The sequence below is a fragment of the Nyctereutes procyonoides genome, unplaced genomic scaffold (genome assembly GCF_905146905.1).
Source record: "Nyctereutes procyonoides isolate TBG_1078 unplaced genomic scaffold, NYPRO_anot_genome, whole genome shotgun sequence".
NCBI lineage: Eukaryota > Metazoa > Chordata > Mammalia > Carnivora > Canidae > Nyctereutes > Nyctereutes procyonoides.
The window spans coordinates 57,571,543-57,591,972 of record NW_026575121.1 but is presented as its reverse complement, the minus strand read 5'-3'; the positions used below and the strand labels follow the sequence as shown (position 1 = coordinate 57,591,972).

Sequence of the window (20,430 nt, the reverse complement as noted above, 5' to 3'; positions counted from 1 at the left end):
GCTTTTTGTAAAGAGACTAAGCAAACGTAAAACACCTCTCAGAGTTCAGAGTGTATGTGAACGGCCACATTGCTATTTCTAAAGAACAACGTATTTCCTCTAGTTGCCACTCTCCAAAAGAAGGTCACTGAACCAAAAGTCAACGAAAGACACTAGACCATAGCCCGGCTTTCCAACACAATGTCCACTGGCATCTCTTCAGAACCCTCCATCTCCACAGACAAATTTCCATAAACCAGAAGCCTTTGCAGCCATACCCAGGAGGATTTTACCGAAGCAGCCATTCCCACTGTGTCAGGTGCAGTGCTGACAACTTGGTTTCCTCTCTTCATCCTCAGATAACCCTGGACACCAACCAAAGTTCTCGGAGGAGCCAGGAGGCACCAGCTTACATACATGAGGACTCAGGATGAAGATGAATAAAATGAACCATCGGTTTTGGTGTCTGAAGACATTTCTGGGGAACTCTTCCAAAGTTTCTATAAGTCACTGAAACGGAGTGTAATTAATCATAAAGTTTCTAAATATTTATGTTTAGCTCAACTAAAATATTGTAAGAGCGTAATACAGTATAAGCATATTTAAGAAACTGAAGGCTCAGTGCAAACCCCCAAATCTCCATATGTATGCTTGAAACTCAGTTTATTTATCGCATATATTTGCATGCTAAGTTGTGCTGCCCAAAAATGTGGATTTCAGAACAAACAGACGTAAATGAGGGAATGAGCAAACGGATGAAGGAATGACCAAACACACAAGTAGGTAAGTAAGTAAACTGTACCATCAATACCACTCCACTGTCTGGCCTCCTCATCTCCATCTGCTAACCATCTATAACACTCCATCTATTTATTCTTAGGGTGTGTCCAATGCTAAAAAGGAATACGCTTCACAGGTTTTGCTTCTCAGCTGGCCACATGAAGGTAAACCACTGTATTCAGAACATGTGCTAAAAATGAGTGAAATAAACTATAGGTGTTGGTGTCTGAGACACTTGTGCAACTGTCCCAAGGTCCCTACAACCCCTCTGCTGCTCTAGAACCTCCTAGCTTGTAGTCACCTCTGTGAGCAGCCAAGTCTGCACCAAAACTCTGATGAAGGTTTCACTTTAGAAGAAAGCAGTGATTTTAAATCTAACATTGCCATTTCAATCGTGGGGACGTTAAGTGTTGCGGTATGAAACAGGTCCAAGTTTCTGAGCTGCCAAAATTATTTTATCATTTTTTTAAATCAAGGTATTTATTACTCATTCTGCTTTAGTTAGAATCACCAGTAGTCATCTTGTTTTAGAATCCTGGGAAGGTGTGGGGACCAGCCCGCTGTGCTATGAGCCTCTGCTGAATGGACTGCCCCAGGCAGAGGCGACACATGGGTAACAGATGAATGATCGTCCTTCTCACACCTTGAGGACTGCAGAAGGAGAGGTATAGTGTGGGAATCTGTGAGGAGTCCGAAAGGGTCAGGGATGACCATCCTCCAGCTATCAAGACATCCCTCACTTCCTTGTCCCTCCCCTCATCTCCCACAGTAGCTATAGGCATCGAAGCCCACTTTGCTCCCTTCCTGGAAGGTACTGAGCCACCACCATGAGCCCAGTAGCAGGAGAGAGGACTCTGATTTTGAGACACTTTTTTTTTAAAGATTTTTTTCTAAAGATTTTACTTATTTATTCATAAGAGACACAGGGAGAGAGAGACAGAGACATAGGCAGAGGGAGAAGCAGGCTTCCTGCGGGGAGCCCGACGTGGGACTCAATCTCAGGACCCTGGGATTACAACCTGAGCCGAAGGCAGACACCCAACCACTGAGCCACCCAGCTGCCCCTTGAGACATTTCTAATTTCTGTTCCAACAGGATATTTGGTGACTTAAAGGATTCACAGCACTGTAATTTGTGAGCAGAACAGGCTTGGGACCTACCTCTGTTTTTTCCCAGGGCCATAAACATATTCTCCTCATATGACACTCTCTAAGGAAAGGTGAGGCATGAGAAAAACATGTGTTTTCAGTACATCACAAATCACTTTTTAATATGGTGGTTACACCAATATAAGTAATAACACCACAGATCTGAAAAGTTGGACAATTTTACTTATGTTGACACAATAAAAGAAATACTTTCTTGTGGGCAAATGTAATATTGTCCACAATGTTGTTTTTTCAGATGAAAGATACATTTAATATGTCTCCCTACTATCTTTTTCAAAAGGCTTGTAATGTTATTAAGTAAAGGAACAACAGGTTTTTACAGGTAAGCCTTTCCATTTTGAATGCTCTGCTAAAAATGTCCAACCAATATCACAAAATGGAGAAATATTTCTACAATGAAGAGGCAAGAATAATTCACGGGAGTAGGGAAGTAGTAAGGAAATTTATCCAGAATCCTCTCTATGCCACAAAGTTTGTGCTTGAGATGATGTTCTGGAACGCAGCCAGTAGACCCTGGAAAAGAACCTGCTTAGAGCTGCAGGAAGACTCACTGTCAGAAGTATAGTGTTTGCACATCATGTCTGCAATCACAGAGCAGACAGGTGACTGTGCCCACTCAGGAGGTAGGAGAAGCGTAAAGCTGAAGGATACTGTGGTTTCCTGATCAGGGAAGTTGACTCCCTGGGAAAAAGGGACCCTGGGAATCCTCTTAAGGACTCCTGAGAAGCAGACCACCATGTTGGTCTGACTGCAATTAATGAAGAATCCAAGGAAAGACTTCTCCTCGGGGAGAAGAGCTGTATCCCCGGGAAGGGACCTAATAACACAGCTTTGGATTCACAGGAAGAAAACTGGCCAGTGAAGAGTGGAATAGAAGGTGGTGTTTCCAGTGTTCTCAGTGGTTGCCAATTTTCTCCATATGAGGTTATAAGACTCTGCATATAGGCCTCCATGTTGTTTAAACATGGACTTTGTTTATGCCTACATGGGTCATTGGGTGCTGAAACCAAATACTACTAGAAAAGTCAGATAAAATGTAACTACTTTCTTATCAGGGTTTTTTAAAGAAATTATTCCCTACCATTTAAAATTATGTTTTCATTGTTGAATAGTATCTACCAAATGTGAACAAGTAGCAGGTTACATGTAAGTTACAAGGGCCTCCTACCTATCTAGTGGCCACATCTTGGCTGCAGGGAGGGGAGGACTGTCACACGTAAGGCAGATGGGTTCAATTTATCCTTTTGAAAAAAAAGAAAAAAAGACCCAAACCACTCAACACAGGAGTCTCAGAGCCTACACACTTTCTTGCATCAGATGGGCCTTTGGTCTTTAGAGCCAATCAACTCTTAACACTCACATCTCGTTAAGTGGAGATGCTGTCCCTGGTCCTGGGATTTTCTTTCATGGAGAGAAGCTCCACTGGCTGTATTAACTCTCCTGGCCTCTTCACGGAGGGCCTTCCTCCACTGGAGCGTGCAGGAGGAGGCCCTGGTGGGAGGCTTGGAGCTGACGGGCCCACTGGCAAGCCAGCCTGTCTGACAGCAGAGGTCAGAAACAGCTTGCTTGCACTCGGGCAGCAGCTCTGGGGTCCGCTGCCTCCCTCACAGAATCCACAGAATCTGTGTCTTGGCTCCTAATATGTAACTCCATTGTTTATCAATTGATTAAGAATCAGACAGGAAGCTTTAAAAAAAGGAGGGGGAGGATGCCTGGGTGGCTCAGTGGTTGAGCATCTGCCTTTGGCTCAGGTCCTAATCCCGGAGTCATTGGATTAAGTCCCGCATCAGGATCCCTGCAGGGAGTCTGCTTCTCCCTCTGCCTATGTCTCTGCTTCTCTCTGTGTCTCTTATGAATAAATAAGTAAAGTCTTAAAAAAAAAAAAAAAGAATCAGACAGGAAGGTGAGCACCAGTAGTTTAATGCCCCCCAAAGACAACAAAAACACTGCGTGCCCTTGGACACAGGATGGGACGCAACAGCAAGCTCAGTGGGGGCTGGGCAGACACAAGGGGGAGCAGCCACAGGGCCAAGACCATGAGCAGGAGCATGCTGGCTTCATGTAAGGCTGTATTAACCCTACGTACCCTTTACTTTAGAGGTCAAAGTTACAGTTTGGAGAAAGAAACACCTCAGAAAATGGTTAAAATGCCACAACTCTGATTCATGTAGGAATTCTTGAAGGGAGGTGCATCGGGAGGGGTAATGAAGAAGCAGGACATCCACACTTCACAATTTCCTTGAGCTGCCACTGCTCACACAGTAACTGTGCTGTTCTTGGCTGTCTGATGGGATTTCTTCTGAGGGTGGTTTATATGCATGCATTTAAAACTAAAGTTTTAAACAAATACATGTAGTATATTATTATAACATATATAATACATAGTACACTATATGCAGTATATTATATAATATGTAATATATAAGAGTATATTATATTGTATAGAGCATATATAATGTATATGATATGTGATATAATAATATACATTAAACATACATTATATATAATAATGTATATAATACAACACACTATATATATTGGTTTTATTACTCTTTTATCATTATTCCTTTTTGCCTACTTAGACCAAATTATTGTCAACTGAGCCTAATAAATAGAGTTTAGTGTGTTTCAATTTCTGGGGTTCCCTGACCACAAAGTATGCCTGCCTGAATGAGAGCTATTCCAGCCTGGTCAATCCCCAGCCTGTGTGGCCAGTGCCAGAGGCCTGCACAGACATCAAGACCATGACATGCCACAGACTGACAGATATCCACACTGCAATCTTACTGGCTTGATTCTGGCCAAGTAAATATGGCCAATGCTTTGGTTCATCATAATTAACTAATCATCAGCATCTCCCACCTTATACCTCAGGATTTTAACTTAGAAGCAACCGTATTTAGAATCTAGGTGGGGTCAGTGATTGAGCATCTGCCTTTGACTTAGGTCATGATCCAGGGGTCATTTATGGAATCCCGCATCAGGCTCCCCACAGGGAGCCTGCTTCTCCCTCTGCCTGTGTCTCTGCCTTTCTGTGTGTGTCTCTCATAAATAAATAAATAAAATCTAAAAAGAAAAAAAAAAGAATCTAGGTAGAGAGAGTAAAATCTTTTGAAGTGTATAATACTATTAATATTGTACCTATTTTGCTGTAATCCAGGAAATGAGTCCAGCATTCCAAGAACATTTCATCGGATTCAATTTCACTTGTTTTCTTTTAATAACTTGTTACAGTACATCTTATTTATAGTTGTTCTTTTCTTGCAAAATTTACCAAAAAAATGTAGTGTGAAAAATACTCCCCATCAACATCAAGAGTCCTCGCCAACTTGAACCATGGGGATACACATTTTTTATATAATGTTTTTGACATGATTACACATTTCAAAAAATTGAGAGATTCATAAACAGTCAAAGCCTAAGTTTATCCAAATTTTGAGACCTCTCTGAGACTTAGGAAATAGGTCTGTAAATTTACAAATCCTTCAGCTTTCCATGAATTTCAATGAGTTAGAAATACTGCAAACATAACCTTTCTTTGGAGTATTTTGAGATTTAAATTTAGGTTTGGGTGACCCAGGGGAGAAATGAGAGAAAAACATGGGAATTATGACTCATCTGAGAATAGTGTGTCTTCTTAAGTTAAACTTCTAAAACATTAAATCATTACTAATTTCCTACTAATCCCTGTCCTCATTCATTTGCTTAGTCAAGAATTTTAAAAGACAGCACTAACACCATAAATTTGCATATTGACACAGTGGCAATATTCCCACTGAAAGAGAAATAATATGCTTTCCAAGGTTTATGTTTGTATACTTTCCTGTGTGTGTAGTCAAATATTGAGACTATGTCTAAATTTTCCCAATTACATAAATTTATGGCTCTGTAAGATTTAAATACCAAATGGAGAGGCACCTGGGTGTCTCAGCCAGTTGAGCATCTGACTCTTGATTTTGGCTCCGGTCATGATCTCAGGGTTGTGAGATCAAGCCCTGCATTGGGCTCCTCCATGCTTAGCATGGAGTCTTCTTACGATTTGCTCTCTCACTCAGTCCTCTACCCCTCTTGCATGCTCTCTTTCTCACTGTCTCTAGAATAAATAAATAAATCTTTTAAAAAAGTGAATGTCAAATGGAAATTTTCTAAAAGTTGCCATGTGTAGCTGGATTTATGATATTAATTTTTTTCAATGTCAATTTCAGTAGAACAGCCAATAATTTTACACCAGATTAATTTGCAAGACAGCATATTAATATCATTCTATGAATCATCTTCATATTTAAGGAAAATTATAAATTAACTGACAATAAATAATTATAAATCCAAGAATCCTCACCACACCAAACTCTAAGGTACAACTGCTAAAATACTGATAATACTATACCGGGTATCACAAATCCCAGACTGTATTGCAATATGCTGATCCGCAAGCTGTGGGATTTATATATACACATGTTAATGAGGACTTCCATATCCCTTTGTCCTTAAAGTCTTCTGAGATGTCTACTTTTCTTTAAGAACTGTCCCATTAATACATGTTACTTCTTGTGTTTTCCTTGAAACCTCTAAAGGCAGCAACTTTTAGGAATTTGGTGAAGAACTCTATGTGGACAACAAAGAAATTCTCAAAAGGCTTCATTCAAAGATATGCATACGGGTGAAGACTTCTGGATGCAATTCTGCTCTCAACGGCCTGCTCAAAGTCATTGTTACTGACAAGAATATTAACAAAGTTTTCCATTAACGAGATGACATTGTAGGTCTATGATTTTTAGATCATCAAATAGTCCTGAAAAGCTCCTGCTTTAAAAGTGGTTAAGGCTATGACTCAAAATGATTACCATAGAGACCTCCTGTCAAATAATCTGCAAATAAGTGAACAAAATAGGAAGACTTACTAATTGGAAACATAACATTCGATTGGTCCTAAGAGAGGAAATGGGCTTTAGATAAAGGTAAGTGCTTTAGATATTCTTAGTCTTCTTCCCAGATCTATTAATTCTTAAAATTTCTTGGTACCAGAGAGAATGCATGTGCATCCCCATGCATGAGATATGATTTGATTAATTCGCCAATGTGTGTGGGTGGGAGGAGGGGGTTTAAATCTCTAAGAAAGAGTCAATGAAACCCTTTAGGTAAAATCACTTGTTAAAATGAAATGTTTTCATTATAGTGTCGCGTTGGATTATAGAGCACCTGTAAGAGGTGCTTTTAAGTCGGCTACAACAAGAATAACAGAGCAGACCTGTGTCTGCCAATCCTACCTGCTGTGCTCATCTTGACTGTGGAGGCAACAATTCATGGTATTCACCAAAAAGCTAAACAAACGACTGAACATGGACTTGGCCAAGAGATCCCGGTAAAATTCCGCCATCTCCACAGTGTGTCGCCGTATGATGGTATCTCCTGGAAGGGCAGAAAGGCTAAGAGGTAGAACGAGGCTTCACTCATTTCAAGGCAAACAAGGCCATGCACACCTATTTTATTCCTTACACAATCTCATATGCCAAAAGATGTTAAAAACATGTGACAGCTCTAAACAAATGAGGTGTCTGCCACTGAAAATGTTTCCCAAAGTGAGGCCCATGTACACTGCAGTATTATTTGCTACTGACCCCGAGCATAGCTTTGGATCTCGATGCAGGCTCTGTAATTTCCTTTCTATTAGGGAACCAACTGTTGTTGGGCCCCCCTTAACAGGATTTCTGAAAACAGCTCTCTGGTTTGAATATGAATCATCCTCAAGGCCTTTGGAAACCTGGCCATCTGGAAAATTTGTCATATTTTAAATATTTTCGGAGACACAGTCCAGCTAACCAAAATGTGTGTGTGGAGTTTGGGAAGAAGTTAGAGCCTTCAGATAGAACTGTGCAAGTCATTCTCTAAGAGACGGTAATTGAAATCTTGAGTGATAAGATTTTCAGAAGAAACCAAGGGGGGCGGGGAACAGGTGAGGATGATTTGGAGCTGAGCCTGTGATAACTTTGATGCTAGAGAGCAGAGAAGCATCTAGCACTCATACTGTGTGGCTGTGGCTAGCCTGACTAACCTGTGCTACGTGGCTGAGCAGGGGGTTAAGTAATAAGATGATTACTGTGTGAAATAATGGCTGAAAGAGCTGTTGGTCAATGGAGGTAGAGATGCAGGAGAACCAGATAGGCAGAGATAAAAGAAAAAAAAAACACAGCAGGTGAGGAAGATTCAGAGACCTGTCAGTTAAAGGCCATCGAGATCAACAAATAAGGTGGCTGTGAAAGCAGGTGTGGCATTTATGACATTATAGAATTATGGTCTCTAGACTAAACATGATTGAGGGTGTTGAAGGGTCAGCAACATGGTAGCTTAGTAAGGATGTGAGGATGGTGTAAGCAGAAAAACTTACAAACAGTAAATTCTAGGTATTAATGTTGAGTTCAAATTTTCTCAAAACATCATGAGACATGATGATTTTGGAGAAGTTCAAGAAATGATGTAATTAGATGCCAGGGCTGGTGGGAAGATGGGTCAGAATAAAGCATCAATGTGAGGTAAACCTGAATTATAAAGGGCGTGCTGGGCTATCCCAAATGGATGATCTGAGAGCATCTCTGAAAGGCTCTTGTCCATGGATGAAAATCATATTTGCAGAATATGATTCAGAAAGACCATTCCTGAGCCATTGGGGAAGGTAGACAGTATGAGATAAGGCCAGATAAAAAATTAAAGAGGATATTGTTCCGTGATCTAGGAAAGGAATGACATATTAAGGTAGTGGTGTCAGAAATGAAGGAAAGGTAGTGAGACCAAGGGAGATGTGTGAAGCAGAGCTGATAGGCATCAGTCGAGGTGTAGGAGGAAGAGGCACCAAAATGACTTTTGCACAAAAGTCTGGATAATGGGGAGATGCATTAAGTTCCAGAGCTGGATAGGAACCCTATGGAGCTATGAGGCAGGAGTGGTAAGTCACATACTAAATATCTGCAAGTATGTTCAAGAGGAGCACCAGGTAAGGACAGGGGTGATTTCGAGAAAGAAAGGTCAGGGGGAGGATGAGTCCTCAAACTCTCAGTAAGAGGAAGGCTGGTAAAGCAATATCTCCTGGGAACACCTGAAGTGCACGTGGGAAACCACTGAATAGAGAGAGATGTGTGTGGCGTACGGAGAGTCATTGCAGCACTCCGGCAGCATTAGATTCGAATTCCAAACATGCCTTTACTAGTGATCTGATGTGCAGAGTTATTGAGTCTCTTTGAACCTTAGTTTTCTCATCTGTTCTAAAGAAAAAGTTATGCCTCCTTCAGAGCAACGTGTGGAAATGTTAAAATACCAACATTTATAGCACTTGGCACCTCTCCTGTCGGTTCACAAGTGCCCAATACACCGCAGCTTTTCTTACAACTTACAATGCAGAGGAAGGAAGAAGTCTTCATTGACCAGGGTGGCGACATGGCATACACAAACCGTTCCAATCATTTACCTGAATATGTCCTGTTGGATTGATGACTCGATTTGTCTAAAAGGACCGATTAGCTAGAAAAGGTGACAAATTCACCGAAATGGTCTCTCGAGAACTTAACAAGGTTCACAACACAGAGCCATATCAGGTGACCAAATGGGTTCATCATGCATTTCTCTTTCGGCATTCAGTGCATGGAAAGAGGTACATGAGGTGGGGAGAGGAAGGTTGCATTGGCTTTCTGTATCTGGGAGAAGACCACAGATTGCACAAAGGTAAACATCAGAGTCTAGCAGAACTTACCTTTAAAATACTGGATATCGGATGTTAAAGCAGATACCAGCTCCTCAGTTGATACTTGTAACAATCCAGCCACTAAAATTAAAGCAGCATTGAAAGCATAAAGTTAGTATATGTTTTTTGAGGGTGAACCTGATACTTTACAGTTACTATTTATTAGTTTATTATATAGCCCCATTAGGAACTGTGTGGATTACAAAACACTGAACAAGTGCTTGAAGTATCAAAGTACACTAGAGAAATATCTTCTAGTAATCATAATGCTAATGAGCTGGTCGGGCTCCTGTAGAAAATCATTACAGGTCTCTTCCCTCCTTGCCCTCACAGGTGGCCCTGAATGTTTCTCCCAGTCCCTGGTTAAATTACTTTGATACAAGGTGAAGACATGATGCTCACTGACAATCTGTGGTTTGAAGGTATCTTGAAAAAAATCTGGGAGTGACTAACAAAGCAACTTCAAAGGGGAGAGAGAGGTTTTTGGCAAGACCTTTGAAGGGAAGTAACGTATTGTTTAAAATGTTCAGCTAATAACATGCCCCCAAAATACACTGGGCAGCAAAGGTGGGTGGATGGGGGGGGGGGGGAGAATATTGAGAACAACATAAATAAACCCAAGTATGTGCCTAAGAATCAACTCTGTAAATGTGGGAAGCAGGAGAACATTATGTACATGTTGTTCTTCATTCCCCAAACGATTTATAAGAAGTGGATACCGTTTTTTTTATTATTTTTCAATTATTATTAATGTATATATTTTCCCACTCTGCATTCTACTCCCGCAGAAAAGGGGGGGGGGTGGTTCTTCTGCCAGAGTTTTCCGTACTGTGTCTCCCTCTACTGGCACGTCTGCAAAGCTACGCACCCACGAGGTTAAGGAGAGCTCTGTTCCACTGACCTTGTTCTAGAAGCTGGAGGTCAGAGACAAATGCGGAGTTGGCCTCGGTCAGAGCAGTGAATCGAATGTCTCCAATGTGTAATATTGCTGCCAGGATCACAAACAGATTCTCTACCTCCTACACATTTTACAAAGACAGAAAACAGAATGGCTTAGGAGAAAGATTAAAAGACAAATCCTTTAAAAACCTAATAGCTTAAAACAAACAAACAAAAAAACAAAACTGATGAGGACCCTGGTGGTGGGGTTGGATTTTTTCAGATCCCAAGTGTCTGGTAAGAGAAACCACCCATCTCCAGCTTGAAACCACAATCGCTTCAATGTACATTTCCCTTAAGTCAGTGTCTCTGCTCCTTAAAAGAGGGTAAGGAAGTGATGTTTTGATATAAGTTGACAGTTTCTAGATAAATCTCATACTGAAACATGAACCACTGTGTCCTGATGGTTGGACTGGTGGGCCATGGTGCATGCTAGTGGGGCTGACACAGGGCGGCAGGTGGAGGCTGCTTCCTGAGAGGACATACTCTGTGTTGGCCATCTTCTCGTTATGTCCCCTCTGAGATAAACTGATGTTAAGATTATAGGACTTTTCACTTCTGCTGGGATATTCAGAAAGGCATGATACAAACGTCTATGCCTGAATTAAAAAAAATGCTAATTGTTTTTTAAGGTATTTTAAGGAAAAGAGAAAGAAATGGATGTTGGCAAGAGCTATCTTTGAGCAGAAGGGAGAAGGAAGTAAGAGTGTCTGCTGAAAGAAAAGATCTGAGAATCTGGAGCTCTGCATAAAGAAAGAAATTAGACCTTAAATTTGGTTTATGGGCAGTCATTTTGTGGTGACAGTGAAAAATCAAGGAAAAGCTGTAGGCTGAAAAATAAACCTCTCTGGAAAAAATACTTAGTATAATGATATCAATAGTACACTGGTTAAGTTCCATGTTGGGCAAGGGACATATCTTTTAAATTCTCATTTTCCTAATATGCAGTTTTAAAATTAAAAGCTGTCATCTGCGAAAATTTACTAAGAACAAGTCGCATTTGCTTTATAAGTATACAAGTAGAATAATGTAGCCCTTAGGACCTCCATGAATTTCTTCCAGAACTTCTAGTTTTCACCACAGAATATAACTCTATCATCTTTAAGATGAGAATACTGACAAGGATGGTCTGTAAGTAATTTTCAGGTATAATACTCTAGGACTGTGGCATTACTTAAAAGCGGTTTCGGTGACTTGCAAATCACAGGCTATGGTTTCAAACTTCATTCAATCATGCTGGCTTGAATAACATTTTACTCCTCACACTACCTGACAACTGCTTTCCCCCTTTTTAATATTTTTAATAAATCCAGTAACTCCTCAGTATATTTTCATGGTTCCCTGTGAAGTAGGCACTCTAGAGACACACGGTCAGGAAGGCTTTGTTCTGACCTCAAGGGTCTCGGAGTTTAGCGGTGGAGACAGAGCATGACAACTAGCCACACTAGGAAGCGTTGTGAACAGAGGACAGGGCTGACGTCCTGTGTCCGCAGACAGTGGGTGGCATTTCCCTGCCGTCCTGCTGGTCCACGACATGGTGCTGATGGAGGACACAGGTGAAGGCATCTTTATGAACAAGTCTTGTTCAATTTTCTTGCCAGCCCAGAAATATCTCCCTTCTGGTCCTATCGGACATGATCTATCCCTCCGAAGTGCACTAAAATGTCACGATTCTGATCACCCTAAAGGATCACAGTGAAATGGTGTCCTTCGTGTCTTTTGTTAAAATGCACATATGTCTTTTACCAAAAAGGTTGTCAGATTCTCTACTGGGTACCTTAGGCGAAAAAGTATATTCTGGTTGCCCTTGCTTCTGAGAATCAATCATGGATTTTTAAAACCCTGTTTCCAAGCAACGAGTACTTTGGTAGAATGGTTCCGTACCCACTTCTATATCCCAGTTTCCTATAAGGAAGCAGAAATTTTAGGCACAGAAGAAGGGAATTTTTTTTTTTTAAAAAAGTACAACAGTATTGAATGCCAGGGCAGAAAAGTGCAAATGGGTAGGAGTTACTAAAAGACAGAAATATAGAGATTGGATAACTGGAGAGAGAGAAAAAGAAAAACACAGATACCATATGATTGTATGTTCCTAGATTCCCAAGTTCTGAATGGGACGGGGGTGAAGGGCCCAGAGCTGTTTCATTTAGGGCGAATCCCCATCTCCCCACCCCTTCCCAGAGCTCCCTGCCCTTTGAGCCCTGTCTATGTGGGTTAGGGGTAAAAACAAAATGAACTTACTACCATCAACTTACTATAAGAAGAAGAAGATATATAAATCTATGGCTAAATCTGGGTTGCTAACCTATTGGCATTCCAGAGTTACCCGTGCAATCTTGTGCTAACCGCTAATGAGGAAATGGCCATAATTGAAAATTACATCAAACTGAATGAGGAGGGAACAGCTAATGTGTAAGGGAAAGGGGAATTTGACGGGAGTGTGAAGGGTTTCCAGGCTTAGCTCATTTCAGGTCTCTTGTCCACTAGACCTATGCTGTCTGATTCAGTAACCACTGACCACATGAGGCTGCTTAAATTTAAATTAATTAAAACTAAGCAAAACTAAAAATTAATTTCCTATTCGCATTAGCCACATTTCATGTGCCTGCTAGCCACACATGGACCTACCGTGTCATGAAGCACAGATCCAGAACATTTCCATGATCACAGAAATTTATATCATAGAGCACCGATCTGAACATTTTAAATTATATTTCCCCACTTCATAATGCTTTGTGGGTATTTTAAGAATAAAAAAAAAAACTTTCTATGGCACAGAAACACACTGTCATAAGTCATAAGGTCACTTTTCAAAGTGATTCTTAGCAGCAATTAGTTCCTTCAGATTTGCCAGTTTTCTCTGGAGTTGGTCCGTGCATAGTCCTTTGATCTGTTTGCTCTGTGAGTTCATGTGGGAGAAGGTCTCCTTGACCACCCTCTTGAAAGTCGATGCCCTTCCTCTTGTCACTCTCTATTTGTCTTCATAGGATCTATGACCCCAGGGAACAGCACTGATGTCTATCTCCCCCATGAGAATATGAACTCTAGGAGGCATAGATTGAGGCTTATTCTCTGCTAAATTGTGAGTACTCCCAACAATATCCGGAATATAATAGGGACTCAGTCAATGTTTTTGAATGAATAACTTTTGTAAATTAGTAGAATGTTGGTTTTCTCAGTGAAATATTTATGATATGACTCACCAAGTTACTGAAGCCAACTACATTCAGGGCTTGTTTCAAAATAGCGAATTTCTCCCTGTTCAGAGAATGCTCTGCTGTTGATATATCTTCTGGTAGGGTCTGGTTCAAATACCTGTTAGGATAGAAAACACACAGCCTTATGGCTTGGCTTGTGGTCAAACTCCAGTGGTTAAAAGTCACTTCCGCCATATTTGGTCTCCAGAATAATAGAAGTCACCTGAACATTGAGTACCCTGTGTTTACAAGGCTTTGATACATAATAGCACATGATGTTTCAGGAAGAAAAAAAAAAGTTCTTGTTGTACCAGAACCTATTTACAGTGTTTTACTTGGTTCTCACCTGAGCTGTACCCTTCCTAGCTAAGGAAGGTCACAAGAGTTTTATGAATTTCATTTAGAAATTTAGTGGGTCCTAGCCTAGGCTTTGTAATTAACATTTTTATTAAAGATTTTTAATTTAGAGTCATTTATAATTTCTTCTTGTTAATATCCTGTAATTATGTGGTGGCTGATTAATTTGTTGATTTATTCCTTTTATGCAACAATCACACAGCAATCACTTCCCAAGTATACCATACCAGCAGCTGAGGATATAACGATAAAGAGCTCATCCTTGGAAGCTCAACAACAAAAAAAGCAGTATACTGTTGAGCTCAGGAAGGAGAGAATATAATACACAATGTATAGTATAGTATGGAGGCAGAAAAATAGAGATGGACAAGAGGTGTTTGTAAGTATTCAGGAAGGGGACCAAACCCAGAGAGGATGATAAGAAAAGTCTGTGGGAGAGAAAGAGGCTTTCCTTCCAAGGGCTGACACTTGAATAAGAATTTTCCAAGCACATCCAGGATGTAAGGGTGTCCCTGGAATACTGAGCCACACATACAAAGGCACACAGCCTTTACCGTGCACGATGTACACAGAAACTCAGGTATATTGGCAAAATTGGAGCCTTCTGATGAGGCTGGAGATGTAGCTAGAGTTTTGTCTCTCTTGCAAGAGTTTCCATTATATCTTAGAAATGATGGGCAGTCCCAAAGGTCTTGAAACAAAGGGCATGATCAGATTGATGTTTGAAAAAGAGTATTCTCCCCAAGTGGACGATTACCTGGAACAGACAGGGCAACTAAGGGTGCTGGGTGATCCAGTGAGACCAGCAGTGGTAAGGGAAAGGGGAGAGGACAGACGTGTCCTGGGGGCAGACCTGGCTGGATGAGGGGACAGATCAGATAGAAAGGAAAGAGAGACAGAGGCATTAATGATGCTTTTCAAGATGATGTCCGGGGAAACAGGGTGGAGAGTGGGCCCATTCAACCAGAACATTTTCAAAAGGGGGTTATGTTTTTGAGAGAGAAAGTCTTCTATTTTCTATTAGTCATGTTGACTTTGAACTACTTGTTGACGTTCAAGTAGGATTCCAAAAAAAAGTAATTGGCTCTAAGGACCTGAAATTCAGAAAAGATGAGAAAAGAAGATCTGGAAGTCATCAACATGCATATGAGTTCAACCATGTGACCGGGTGAGCTCACCCCAAAGAAGATGCTAATGTTCTAGGGATGACAAAAGAATTGAATGTTCTGGAAGGGAATAGGAAAACGGCAATAAGCCCGAGTCAACAAAACAAAAGAGTACCATATTTAAGATGGATTGATGGTGACATAAAGAAAGGCCAGCGACAAGGAAATGGGTGGTGGTGCCAGAAGAGCACAGTGGGCAACTGGGGATGTGCATGGTGAGGGTTGCTGTGAGCCGTCTCTGGCTTCTGCCCCAGCTCTGGAGTGAAGAACTGAGACAGTCCAGCTTCCGGGGTGGGGGCTGGCAGAGCCTTTGAAATAGTCACTTGCTGAGTTGGAAGCACAGAAGTGAAGAGCAGTGTCCGTACAAGGGGAGAGAGTTTGGGACTGGGTACAGCGGAGTGTGTGCCTCGCACTGCATAAGGGACCCAGTCTCTCCCATCTGCCAGGCAAGGTGACAGATCTGGTCTCAAGGCTGTAGTCTCTCAGAGCAGCCCCTCTTCTGACTTCAGTGTTTCTAGGGGAGACAGAAGCTGGATGAGATGTCCAGGCAATGTTGGTTTGCGGAGGCTGTAAGAATCTGAGATATCTGAGATATCTGAGGACTGCCAAGCTGGGGGCTGTCGGAAGACTAGTGTTCCCTGTGGAGAGTCCAGGTGGAGCTGAAGCCCAGCTCCCATGGCTCTCCCTCTTTCTCCAGATGTCCTCCACTGTCTGACTAGGATGGCTGAGTTGGGGGTTGGGGCAGCAGAACAAAAGGAAGAAGTCTAGGGCAACAATTTCAGTGAGGAACTGGGCTATGATGGTCAGAGGCATTTTGCCTAAAATTTACAAAATTTTAGTGACTAAAAAGTCTTAAAGATAGGAAATCACAACCATTCTCAATTCTTCTGATTCTCATATCCTCGATGCCATCTTTTCTTCCCCAAGCATTTGTTGATCGTTGCATAGCGTTAAGTATTCCATCAAGAGGGGCCACTGAACCTCTCGCAAAGAACAAGTGGCTCTTGTTAACATCAGAGAGTCAGATAGGCAAAATGCCATGGTTTCTTTTAAAATTCTTAAGAAGTCATCAATAGAGAAGCACTATCTATGGCCACTTCCAATATTTAAGTTTCCCCATCCCCCATCTATGTGTCCTTGTGGTAGAGAATTTCCAGCAGCTATGGCCTGCTGGATGGAGCAGTGAGAACTGGCATTTACACTACTGTTAAATTCTGGATGGAGAAAGCCATGTGAAATTAATCTTGGTGGTTGCAGACTGGGCTGCTACATATGAAATGGGCCAAGAGAAACCCAATCAAAATCGAGGATTTTAGAAGGCAGTTTGCTGGACGGAGGAATGATGCTTGAAGATTGGTTGTATTTTGCTCTGTGGCCAGAAAACTCGTTGGCATGAAAATGACACTCTGTGCCCCACAAAATAGAACTCAATGTCTTCTATATAAATTTAAAATTTCTCCCACTATTCAGTAATGTCTAGAATGATCACTAGAAGTATAATTCTTTGCTATCTGCAAAACTGCATCTTAAAATGGAAAGGTTAGTATCAGAAAAAAAATTAAAAGTTTATTTTTTTGGAGATTAAAATAATTCACTTTCCCTTTAATGCCATTTGTTCATGAAATGGCACAGAAGGACAGAGAAATACTTGAAAAATATGCCCAGAAAATATTATAACCAAACATCTGAAGACTTAGAATCAAGTCTGATTTGACCTTTTCTGACAACATCTTAAACCTTTATTTTCTCATTTATAAAATGGAGTACAAATAGATTAAAAATTGACTTAAAAATTCTCCATTTCCAGTTCACGATGATTTTACGAGAATCCAATAAGATATTGTGTGTGGTATGGTTTCTGCATTCAGACTGCAATGCACATGTAGAATATGAGTGCATTGTTTTCCTGGAAATAGTACATCTTGCTCATCTGGGCAGATTTTAGCCAGTGTGTTCTAACATTAATAAAACATTTCATCAAATAAATAACTAATTCAAATAAAGGAACATTTTGAGAAATTGTAACAAATGCTATTAACAACACAGAATATTTTAAACTCTAAAATACGTTTTTCTGTTCTTCTCCAGCTAAAATAAATAGATGAAAGGAATAGATTTTGGTTCTCACTTCTTGACTATGTTTTCATGATAAATTAAATAGAATGCAAGGTTAATGACCATATCTGCAGCATGACCAGCATTTCCAGATGTTTCTAACACTTGGAAATAGCTAACAATGATTGCACGTTATGGGTTATAGACTCCCCTGTGGAAGTGATACTCCTCTGGTTTCTCATAATCTCAACACAGTGGTTGAAAACCACCCTAGATGAATCCGTTTCCAACTTGTCACCTAATAATTAATGATCCTGCAATTCCCAGTACTGAAATCTTAGAACTCAATGTGTTTTATATCATCTCTTTTATGACTCAAAATAATACACTTACTACTCAATCTTTTTTTACTCATCTCCTTCTAATTCCTACTTAACTTGCAACAGTAATGTTTGGCAACATATAGATGACTCTGAGATATCTCAGAGTCCAGTGTCAGAAGCATCAGATATGGTCACTTGTTGAACCAAGAATCTTTGCTATTTTGTTCTGACAAGCCTGACAAATTGAGGGAATGCTCCAGATGGAGCTTCTACCTTGGAGCAGAAGAGGAACACGTTGGTTGTATAATGTTAAAAACTGTATATTGGGGAACACTGTTTGGCTGATTCTACTCAAAGAGAAAGGCAGTGGGAGCTAATCATTCTTGACTGGATGTTTTAGAAGGACTGCTTCAGTTAATTTTCACATTGACCTTGAAGAGGGGACCTATCATTGCACCCACTTAAGGCATAAGGGAGCCGAAGTTTCTGGAATGCTTCCCAGCTATAAGTGGCAACCAGTGCACACTCAGTCCAGTGCGTCCGGGGCTCCCCTAGCTCAGTTACAAGCTTCCAGGAGGAAGATCAGTCCTAGGCTTGCATGGTGGGCTAGAAGCACAGTAGTTCCCAACTCAGCGAAGCATCCGGGAAATGCTGCAGAGTGAATGCTGTCTCTGTGCAGGGGTCTGCCACTGTGGTGGGGGCCTCCAGGGAACTCCCAGACACAGGGTTGAAGCATATTTGACATTATAATGGAATTCATTGGTGGTGAAGATTAAAGGGAAAGCCACTGCCTTGGGTGGTGAGGCAAGGTAAAGAATTCCACAGTCTAGGTCAAAGAGACACAAACCTACATCTTAACCCAAAATTCACACCACACTACTAAGACAGGCTTAGCATAAGTGAGTAAAATCTAAGCATTTAACTGTTGCAAACATTAATCTGACCAGAGGCAATACGTAAATTTAGGCTACATTAATGGTAAATCTGTAGATACTGTCATTATCATCATCCCATCATCATCATCAATATTACTTTTTATTGAGAATTTGCTATATAATAGCTTTTTTACATATGTCCAAATATGCTATAAAAACCTAGAAGGGGGTAGGTTTCAAGGCAGCATAAGAAAATATTTTCTAATAAACAAACTTTCTAGATAGCTATGCACTGCTTTTAAGATAGTAAGCTCCCTGTCATTAGTAGATAAGTTGAGGCTACATAGCCATTTAAACAGGTTTGCTGAAAAAGAGATTCAAGGGTCAGAAATTAGGTTGTATCAGATGACCTTTACTGCTGCTGGATGGTAATATTCAGGTGCTGAGCTACAACACTGTAGTGAAATACTGTGTCACTTCACACCAAGAAATTTCAAAGTGTATGATTCAACTCTTTTATGCTTATACTCCAGGCATGGCATACAGACGCACACATATATTTGACACACATGTGCATGTTGCCTAAGCAATATTTAACCTTAACTTATGAAACGTCATTAGTACATATGAAAACTCTGTAGTCATAACAACACATTTAGCTCTCAGTAAGACTTCGGGTAATTCTATTTACAGTTCTATCAAGAAGCAAATAATTTGCACTGAAGTAAATTAAATGATGCAAAGTCAGATTTATTTCATCACAAATCTCGACTGAATAAAATTGTATGATGGTTTCTCTGTTCAGTGGTGGAGGAAAAATGTGAAATGAGATATTCAATGAGGAAAGTGAGTCTACCTTTATTTTTATCATGTATTTAAAGGTGGATTATTTGTTATATAATTCCATTGTCTGTGAAACAGGTAAGGACAAGCTGATTTAACAGGTAAATTATATCAAAAAAGCAGAAAAATAAGTTCTATGACAGGTAAGTTACATCCACCCTGATTGCTAAAAATAGTGGAAATATTCTACCAAGGAACAGATCTAAGACCCCATGTTTTTCGGAAGACTCAGTGAAGAGTATGGTATTCTTCTGCTAAGAAAAGTCAGTCTTGACTAAATGCTCTTAGGTTTCATTAACAAAGAAAGGACAAACACATTGTAGAAATTAGGGAGTCCAATTCTCTAGAAATTTCGATAACACTGCTATCAACTATATAGTTATATTTTTAAAGAGTAAACATTCTTGATTGGAAGTGTTGGCTGAATTGGTAACCTCAAGGAGACTTATTAAAAATTGCTTCTCAGCAGACCTTGTCTCTACCAGTGTTCCTGTTCACTTCTTCTCCCCAAATGTTAGCAATTAATTAAGCACGGTCAATCCTTCTTGAGGCAAAGTCTAGGAAAAGTAACTTCTAGGTTCCCAAATTGATGAATCACAGCAAAATCAGAGCAAAATAATAGATGTGAAATGTGTTACTTAAACATTTTCCCATTAAACTGGTATTTAGAAGCAGGGGCAAAGACACAGATTCAGGATAGAGAATCAACTAACCACCAGTCTTCAGTCTTCACAAAGCTCAGCATCCAGACCCCGGCATCGTCACATGCTCTGTAACTTCCATGATTGATGTGTGATTTTACTTTCCCTTGGATAACTTTAAATCATGAAGCTGTGCTATTTTTTTTTCTCTCTCCATGAGTGAGTTTAAAAAGTCTCAGGAAAACAAAGTAGAAAGACAGAGGGATAGATGGCAGACTGAAGGTCTATTTCTTCTTTTTTCTTTTTTGTCCCATATTCTCCTATTTTCCAAGAATCAATGACAATTATGTATAACTAGAGAAAAATCTCTATAA

The 20,430-nt window shown here is 40.4% G+C and overlaps 1 protein-coding gene across 1 annotated transcript in view; it reads right to left on the bottom strand.

Moving 5' to 3' along the window:
* MYO16 (myosin XVI) overlaps positions 1-20,430 on the bottom strand; it is a 444,013-nt gene that overhangs the window by 205,389 nt on the left and 218,194 nt on the right. The window contains exons 16-19 of the mRNA XM_055335623.1: positions 13,803-13,914; positions 10,562-10,679; positions 9,670-9,741; positions 7,196-7,337 (exon numbers count right to left, since the gene is read on the bottom strand). Coding sequence (XP_055191598.1) covers positions 7,196-7,337; positions 9,670-9,741; positions 10,562-10,679; positions 13,803-13,914 — 444 coding nt within the window. The remainder of the gene's footprint in view (positions 1-7,195; positions 7,338-9,669; positions 9,742-10,561; positions 10,680-13,802; positions 13,915-20,430) is intronic.